Source organism: Zophobas morio, unplaced genomic scaffold, assembly GCF_036711695.1.
Source record: "Zophobas morio isolate AGI-343-1 ecotype UQ-CSIRO unplaced genomic scaffold, CSIRO_AGI_Zmor_V1 ptg000535l, whole genome shotgun sequence".
Classification (NCBI taxonomy): domain Eukaryota; kingdom Metazoa; phylum Arthropoda; class Insecta; order Coleoptera; family Tenebrionidae; genus Zophobas; species Zophobas morio.
In genome coordinates, this window is record NW_026972638.1 from 115,476 (window position 1) to 124,800 (window position 9,325).

The 9,325-nt window shown below is 41.3% G+C and overlaps 1 protein-coding gene across 1 annotated transcript; it reads right to left on the reverse strand.

Moving 5' to 3' along the window:
* Positions 1 to 678: 678 nt before the first annotated feature.
* LOC135121245 (uncharacterized) lies at positions 679 to 2,601 on the reverse strand. The gene is made up of 4 exons (XM_064045551.1): positions 2,575 to 2,601; positions 1,906 to 2,505; positions 1,520 to 1,697; positions 679 to 1,343 (listed from the first exon to the last, which is right to left on the reverse strand). The coding sequence occupies exons 1-4, from the start codon at positions 2,599 to 2,601 to the stop codon at positions 679 to 681; spliced, it is 1,470 nt and encodes a 489-aa protein (XP_063901621.1).
* Between the last annotated feature and the right edge of the window lie 6,724 nt (positions 2,602 to 9,325).

Here is a 9,325-nt window from a genome sequence, read left to right on the forward strand (position 1 = left end):
CCCCTTCTTCAAATTTCGGCCAAATTTTGACATTTTCGAAACCTAACTGAGTACATTTTCTTGTAGATTTCAAGCTCTAGAACTCACTTCCGGCCTCGATTCTTTGATAGCTGCAACCGTTTTTCCAGAATCGACGGTTGAAATATCGAAATTTTAGAAAATTAAAAATCAAACGAACTTACCTTAAGTGATGTTCGATTGTAATTATATAAGAGTCTCGTTCGAGATGATTACATCGTAGTACCGCTACTTTGACTAGATCCAACCACAAGCTTTAGAGAATAAAATTAAAATTTCGGCTTCCCGCCGCCTGCTCCTCCGCCGCACCCTAGCGGCTAATCGTCATACAGTTTAAAGCTCATTCCAAAATTATGGAATTAAGCTGTAACCAAACTCACAACTTTAGGGGTGGGAAAAAAAATTTTCAGGATAAAAGTTTTTGGGAGGGCTGTAATCATCTCGAACGAGACTCTTATATAATTACAATCGAACATCACTTAAGGTAAGTTCGTTTGATTTTTAATTATATTACGAGCCTCGTTCTTCGAGATTACATCGTAGATGTTTAGAGCAAACCAACTTAGTCCTTATTCCTTAATACCTGTTACAGAGCTTAATGCCATGATAACATTATTCAAGCTAAACTTAATTTAAGACTTACTTAGACTTATTTTAGACTTATTCACCCTGTTGATTGAATAACACCTCTACAACCGATTCTTTTCTTGGTTCTATCGGGCGTTTGTAGAACTTTGCGAACACCTGTGAGCTGGCTGACCATCCAGCTGTACTCTTTATGATGTTTACATCTAAACCTCTCGCCTCTGCAGCAGACGTGGCTGCGTGTCTCGTGCTGTGAGCAGTGTATTTAGGATCTATTCCGGCTTCCACGAGACAGCACCTTATCCAGCGGCTTATTGATTGCGCAGTTGCCCTATGGTAGGGCCTCTTAAATGTAATAAACAGGTAGTCTTCATTCCCTCTTAGAACTTTGGTTCTTTTTACGTATTTCAACAACACCGTGGCGACGCAAGTGCCCTTTCGCTCTTTAAACAATGGTAGACTGAACGAGGGTTGTGCAACTCCGACTCTAGATGTTTTAATTTGCTCCGATATCTTTATGATCACCTTGCTCTTCGAAACTGTCATGTCACTTATTTTGATTAGGGACAATGTCTGAACCCTATGGGCTGTAGCTAAGGCTAGTAAGGATACCAACTTAAAGGTGAGAGATTTTAGGTCCAGAACTTTCAGCGGTCCCAGTGCTTCCGCCCAGTTTAGAACTGCCTCTGTGTTCCAGGTGGTGTCATATTTAGGCGTCGGTGGTCTGTTTTTAAAGACTCCTTTAAAAAAAAAAAACGACTAATTTCAGGATCACTACCCAAGTCTATCGTGCTTATCAGATTAATCGCTGATCTCTCTGAATTAAGTGTGCCGCTTGATGCCTCCTGATTGAATCGAAATGTTAAGTATTTTAAAACTAGGTAAATATCTGGTTGTAGGGGGTCTCTCTTTTCACTCTGGCAGTAACTCCACCAGTTTTTAAGGGCTGTGTTGTATTGTTTCAGAGTAGAATCCGTTAGTGAAGGGATTAGAATCTCTACAGCTTCTGCTGGCACTAATTTCTGTTGATACGATCGCCGGAGAGCCTCCCTGCAACCAGGGAAAGATGATCCGCTAACGGGTGAATTAGAGACCTGCAAGGAGATAACAGAAGCTTAGGTGAGGGCGAAAAATACAACGGTTCTTCTAATAGCATTGATTTAAATAAGGGAAACCAAGGCTGGGAGGCCAGTGAGGGACCACCACTATTCCCTGAGCCTTATCTGAATTGATTTTTTGTAGCACCTTAGCAACCATCGCGAAGGAAGGGAATGCATAAAAAAGGTATTTACTCCAATTAACTGTAAAAGCGTCAATGTAACGAGCTTCTGGGTCTCGTTTCCAGGAGCAGAACACATCGGTCTTAGCATTACTCCTTGATGCGAACAAGTCTATTTCTGGAAACCCCCACCTTTCTACTATGGTCTGAAATAAGGGGGCTCCTAACTCCCATTCGGTATCTACATTGACTCTTCTAGATTCCCTGTCTGCGTCTGTGTTTTCCCGCGAGGGGATGTAGGAAGCAAAGATCCAGATTCTTCTTTTCTCACACCAAGTCCAAATATCTTTAGCCCTTTGATTAAGTTCTACGTATTGTACACCCCCCATACGATTGATATACGAAATTCTAAGTAAGATTTCGCAATTTTGGACTTCCCTAGCAAAGCACTTCAGCGCCAAAAACGCTGCTATAATCTCCAGCTGGTTTATATGTAACTTCTTCTCCTCCTGAGACCAAAATCCGTGAGTATTTTCTCCGTTGCAGTGCGCACCCCACCCTGTGAGCGATGCACCCGAGAAAATCTCTAACCTATAATTTAATGACCTAATCGGATTCTTTGCTACTGGAATATTCTTCAGCCCCCCTCCAGATCTTTCTTTACATATGAATGAATGATCATCCTTCGATCAAAATTTTGATCGTTTAGGATTAGCGCCTTCATTTTTTCTCTTTCCAACATTTTTGTATACAACATCCCATACGGTACGCCTGGGCATGATTTGTAATCTGGCTCGTCTTTACTTTTCTCTTCATTTATAATGAACCCAAGCTCAGTTAGAGTTTTCCTCGTGACTGCTACATTTTTCTTGCACACGGCCCGAGATTTGCCGATGCAAAGTGTATCATCTATGTACGCTGTCGATAAGCATCCCCTTTCTCTAAGAAAGTTCAGGACTGGCTTTGGTAACTTTTGTAAATACATACGGACTTGTACAAAGTCCAAAGGGCAAGCATTGAAATTCAAATATTTGACCCCTGAATTTAAATCTTAAAAATTTTCGACTACCCGGACCAATTTTTACCAAGAAATATGCATCTTTCAAGTCTAAAATACATAGAAAATAATTTTTATTTCTTTGCATCCCTCAGTGGCCGCGGCTTGCTGGTTGACTTCGAGACATTGCTGTATGTACTCTTGCTGACCGGCTGAGATGGGGGGAATTTCGTCTGATACTGTTTTAGGCCCTGATACGAGTTCCCCTGTCTCGCATACGGGCCCCGCCAGTTTAAAGTGCGTCTAGGGGCTGGCCTGCTTGGTTTCTTGCTAGTACCAGAGGTCGATAGAAGAGGAGAGGCTTTAATCTCTTTGCCGATCTTCTCCATTGACTTTGCAGTTTTTATCTTTTCCGTTAGCTTCTCTCCAAACAACAGAGACCCAGGCTTGGTCGTCTGTAACAGATTTTTCATTGACTTGGTCAATATTGGAGAGATAAACGCTCTTCTAGCTGAAGAGACCTGGAAATGTAGCTGCGTAATTAGTTTTCCTGCATCCGCTAATTTTTCTAGTAACTCCAGACGATCTAGGGGTTCTTCCTCATCTTTTAAAATCATCGTGATGCCTTGTCCTAATGCTGATAAGGCTGAACCAGCTAAGTTCTGTTCTTGGTTAAATAGCTGATCCCTCCTGACACCCGTTTCGTTCAGAGTAGCTGCTATTTCTTCATTTAATTCTGGGGCCTCGAGAGAACTATTCCCCTTTCGAGGATATTTGTCCACTACTTGGACTTTAATCTCTTTCAGCAATCCGTCAGACAGCCAAGATGCCCAACGCGACACCAAGCTCTCATGCAGCTCTACTTGATCTTTTTTCTTAGCCCCTGGATCCTCTCCTAGAAGCAGTTCCACCTCGTTATCTAGCTTCTTAGACTCAGCTGCCTCAGTAGACTGGGCATCATCCTTTACTACTAGGCCCTCTTCCTCAGCCTGCATCTGCGCGATCTCCTCGAGGATCTTGTCTGAGTCCGAGGTACACCTGACTGACTCTTTGAACCCGGGATCCCCAACTAGAGGATTGACGGATTCATTTTCTTTACCAGGGTCAAACTGATTTCCATCTGCAAGGAAAGATAATTACTTAATTTTTCCCCTAATGCCAGATAAAAATTTTATGCACTGGTTGTTATTGCCTCCTACGTGCAAAATTCACCAACCTGGACGCCCGTCAAGGTCTGAAATAATTAATTAATTTTTCCCCTAATGTCGGATGAAAATTTTATGCACTGGTTGTTATTGCCTCCTACGTGCAAAATTCACCAGCCTGGACGCCCGTCAAGGTCTGAAATAATTAACTAATTTTTCCCCTAATGCCGGATGAAAATTTTATGCACTGGTTGTTATTGCCTCCTACGTGCAAAATTCACCAACCTGGACGCCCGTCAAGGTCTCAAATAATTAATTAATTTTTCCCCTAATGTCGGATGAAAATTTTATGCACTGGTTGTTATTGCCTCCTACGTGCAAAATTCACCAGCCTGGACGCCCGTCAAGGTCTGAAATAATTAACTAATTTTTCCCCTAATGCCGGATGAAAATTTTATGCACTGGTTGTTATTGCCTCCTACGTGCAAAATTCACCAACCTGGACGCCCGTCAAGGTCTCAAATAATTAATTCATTTTTCCTCTAATGTCGGATGAAAATTTTATGCACTGGTTGTTATTGCCTCCTACGTGCAAAATTCACCAACCTGGACGCCCGTCAAGGTCTCAAATAATTAATTCATTTTTCCCCTAATGTCGGATGAAAATTTTATGCACTGGTGTTATTGCCTCCTACGTGCAAAATTCACCAACCTGGACGCCCGTCAAGGTCTCAAATAATTAATTCATTTTTCCCCTAATGTCGGATGAAAATTTTATGCACTGGTTGTTATTGCCTCCTACGTGCAAAATTCACCAGCCTGGACGCCCGTCAAGGTCTGAAATAATTAACTAATTTTTCCCCTAATGCCGGATGAAAATTTTATGCACTGGTTGTTATTGCCTCCTACGTGCAAAATTCACCAACCTGGACGCCCGTCAAGGTCTCAAATAATTAATTCATTTTTCCCCTAATGTCGGATGAAAATTTTATGCACTGGTTGTTATTGCCTCCTACGTGCAAAATTCACCAGCCTGGACGCCCGTCAAGGTCTGAAATAATTAACTAATTTTTCCCCTAATGTCGGATGAAAATTTTATGCACTGGTTGTTATTGCCTCCTACGTGCAAAATTCACCAACCTGGACGCCCGTCAAGGTCTGAAATAATTAATTAATTTTTCCCCTAATGTCGGATGAAAATTTTATGCACTGGTTGTTATTGCCTCCTACGTGCAAAATTCACCAGCCTGGACGCCCGTCAAGGTCTGAAATAATTAACTAATTTTTCCCCTAATGCCGGATGAAAATTTTATGCACTGGTTGTTATTGCCTCCTACGTGCAAAATTCACCAACCTGGACGCCCGTCAAGGTCTCAAATAATTAATTAATTTTTCCCCTAATGTCGGATGAAAATTTTATGCACTGGTTGTTATTGCCTCCTACGTGCAAAATTCACCAGCCTGGACGCCCGTCAAGGTCTGAAATAATTAACTAATTTTTCCCCTAATGCCGGATGAAAATTTTATGCACTGGTTGTTATTGCCTCCTACGTGCAAAATTCACCAACCTGGACGCCCGTCAAGGTCTCAAATAATTAATTCATTTTTCCCCTAATGTCGGATGAAAATTTTATGCACTGGTTGTTATTGCCTCCTACGTGCAAAATTCACCAGCCTGGACGCCCGTCAAGGTCTGAAATAATTAACTAATTTTTCCCCTAATGTCGGATGAAAATTTTATGCACTGGTTGTTATTGCCTCCTACGTGCAAAATTCACCAACCTGGACGCCCGTCAAGGTCTCAAATAATTAATTCATTTTTCCCCTAATGTCGGATGAAAATTTTATGCACTGGTTGTTATTGCCTCCTACGTGCAAAATTCACCAACCTGGACGCCCGTCAAGGTCTCAAATAATTAATTCATTTTTCCCCTAATGTCGGATGAAAATTTTATGCACTGGTGTTATTGCCTCCTACGTGCAAAATTCACCAACCTGGACGCCCGTCAAGGTCTCAAATAATTAATTCATTTTTCCCCTAATGTCGGATGAAAATTTTATGCACTGGTTGTTATTGCCTCCTACGTGCAAAATTCACCAGCCTGGACGCCCGTCAAGGTCTGAAATAATTAACTAATTTTTCCCCTAATGCCGGATGAAAATTTTATGCACTGGTTGTTATTGCCTCCTACGTGCAAAATTCACCAACCTGGACGCCCGTCAAGGTCTCAAATAATTAATTCATTTTTCCCCTAATGTCGGATGAAAATTTTATGCACTGGTTGTTATTGCCTCCTACGTGCAAAATTCACCAGCCTGGACGCCCGTCAAGGTCTGAAATAATTAACTAATTTTTCCCCTAATGTCGGATGAAAATTTTATGCACTGGTTGTTATTGCCTCCTACGTGCAAAATTCACCAACCTGGACGCCCGTCAAGGTCTGAAATAATTAATTAATTTTTCCCCTAATGTCGGATGAAAATTTTATGCACTGGTTGTTATTGCCTCCTACGTGCAAAATTCACCAGCCTGGACGCCCGTCAAGGTCTCAAATAATTAATTCATTTTTCCCCTAATGTCGGATGAAAATTTTATGCACTGGTTGTTATTGCCTCCTACGTGCAAAATTCACCAACCTGGACGCCCGTCAAGGTCTCAAATAATTAATTCATTTTTCCCCTAATGTCGGATGAAAATTTTATGCACTGGTTGTTATTGCCTCCTACGTGCAAAATTCACCAACCTGGACGCCCGTCAAGGTCTCAAATAATTAATTCATTTTTCCCCTAATGTCGGATGAAAATTTTATGCACTGGTGTTATTGCCTCCTACGTGCAAAATTCACCAACCTGGACGCCCGTCAAGGTCTCAAATAATTAATTCATTTTTCCCCTAATGTCGGATGAAAATTTTATGCACTGGTTGTTATTGCCTCCTACGTGCAAAATTCACCAGCCTGGACGCCCGTCAAGGTCTGAAATAATTAACTAATTTTTCCCCTAATGCCGGATGAAAATTTTATGCACTGGTTGTTATTGCCTCCTACGTGCAAAATTCACCAACCTGGACGCCCGTCAAGGTCTCAAATAATTAATTCATTTTTCCCCTAATGTCGGATGAAAATTTTATGCACTGGTTGTTATTGCCTCCTACGTGCAAAATTCACCAGCCTGGACGCCCGTCAAGGTCTGAAATAATTAACTAATTTTTCCCCTAATGTCGGATGAAAATTTTATGCACTGGTTGTTATTGCCTCCTACGTGCAAAATTCACCAACCTGGACGCCCGTCAAGGTCTGAAATAATTAATTAATTTTTCCCCTAATGTCGGATGAAAATTTTATGCACTGGTTGTTATTGCCTCCTACGTGCAAAATTCACCAGCCTGGACGCCCGTCAAGGTCTGAAATAATTAACTAATTTTTCCCCTAATGCCGGATGAAAATTTTATGCACTGGTTGTTATTGCCTCCTACGTGCAAAATTCACCAACCTGGACGCCCGTCAAGGTCTCAAATAATTAATTCATTTTTCCCCTAATGTCGGATGAAAATTTTATGCACTGGTTGTTATTGCCTCCTACGTGCAAAATTCACCAACCTGGACGCCCGTCAAGGTCTCAAATAATTAATTCATTTTTCCCCTAATGTCGGATGAAAATTTTATGCACTGGTTGTTATTGCCTCCTACGTGCAAAATTCACCAACCTGGACGCCCGTCAAAGTCTCAAATAATTAATTCATTTTTCCCCTAATGTCGGATGAAAATTTTATGCACTGGTTGTTATTGCCTCCTACGTGCAAAATTCACCAACCTGGACGCCCGTCAAGGTCTCAAATAATTAATTCATTTTTCCCCTAATGTCGGATGAAAATTTTATGCACTGGTTGTTATTGCCTCCTACGTGCAAAATTCACCAACCTGGACGCCCGTCAAAGTCTCAAATAATTAATTCATTTTTCCCCTAATGTCGGATGAAAATTTTATGCACTGGTTGTTATTGCCTCCTACGTGCAAAATTCACCAACCTGGACGCCCGTCAAGGTCTCAAATAATTAATTCATTTTTCCCCTAATGTCGGATGAAAATTTTATGCACTGGTTGTTATTGCCTCCTACGTGCAAAATTCACCAGCCTGGACGCCCGTCAAGGTCTGAAATAATTAACTAATTTTTCCCCTAATGCCGGATGAAAATTTTATGCACTGGTTGTTATTGCCTCCTACGTGCAAAATTCACCAACCTGGACGCCCGTCAAGGTCTCAAATAATTAATTCATTTTTCCCCTAATGTCGGATGAAAATTTTATGCACTGGTTGTTATTGCCTCCTACGTGCAAAATTCACCAACCTGGACGCCCGTCAAAGTCTCAAATAATTAATTCATTTTTCCCCTAATGTCGGATGAAAATTTTATGCACTGGTTGTTATTGCCTCCTACGTGCAAAATTCACCAACCTGGACGCCCGTCAAGGTCTCAAATAATTAATTCATTTTTCCCCTAATGTCGGATGAAAATTTTATGCACTGGTTGTTATTGCCTCCTACGTGCAAAATTCACCAGCCTGGACGCCCGTCAAGGTCTGAAATAATTAACTAATTTTTCCCCTAATGCCGGATGAAAATTTTATGCACTGGTTGTTATTGCCTCCTACGTGCAAAATTCACCAGCCTGGACGCCCGTCAAGGTCTGAAATAATTAACTAATTTTTCCCCTAATGCCGGATGAAAATTTTATGCACTGGTTGTTATTGCCTCCTACGTGCAAAATTCACCAACCTGGACGCCCGTCAAGGTCTCAAATAATTAATTCATTTTTCCCCTAATGTCGGATGAAAATTTTATGCACTGGTTGTTATTGCCTCCTACGTGCAAAATTCACCAACCTGGACGCCCGTCAAGGTCTCAAATAATTAATTCATTTTTCCCCTAATGTCGGATGAAAATTTTATGCACTGGTTGTTATTGCCTCCTACGTGCAAAATTCACCAACCTGGACGCCCGTCAAGGTCTCAAATAATTAATTCATTTTTCCCCTAATGTCGGATGAAAATTTTATGCACTGGTTGTTATTGCCTCCTACGTGCAAAATTCACCAGCCTGGACGCCCGTCAAGGTCTGAAATAATTAACTAATTTTTCCCCTAATGCCGGATGAAAATTTTATGCACTGGTTGTTATTGCCTCCTACGTGCAAAATTCACCAACCTGGACGCCCGTCAAGGTCTCAAATAATTAATTCATTTTTCCCCTAATGTCGGATGAAAATTTTATGCACTGGTTGTTATTGCCTCCTACGTGCAAAATTCACCAGCCTGGACGCCCGTCAAGGTCTGAAATAATTAACTAATTTTTCCCCTAATGC

What these genes read in the sequence shown, in the direction of transcription:
- LOC135121245 (XM_064045551.1), bottom strand. Translation starts at nt 2,601, where the DNA reads ATGCCCAGGCGTACCGTATGGGATGTT. An exon ending in GTTACATTGACGCTTTTACA is followed by an intron (nt 1,698 to 1,905) that starts GTTAATTGGAGT and finishes ATCTCCTTGCAG; the next exon opens with GTCTCTAATTCACCCGTTAG. An exon ending in CTGGTGGAGTTACTGCCAGA is followed by an intron (nt 1,344 to 1,519) that starts GTGAAAAGAGAG and finishes TTTTTTTTAAAG; the next exon opens with GAGTCTTTAAAAACAGACCA.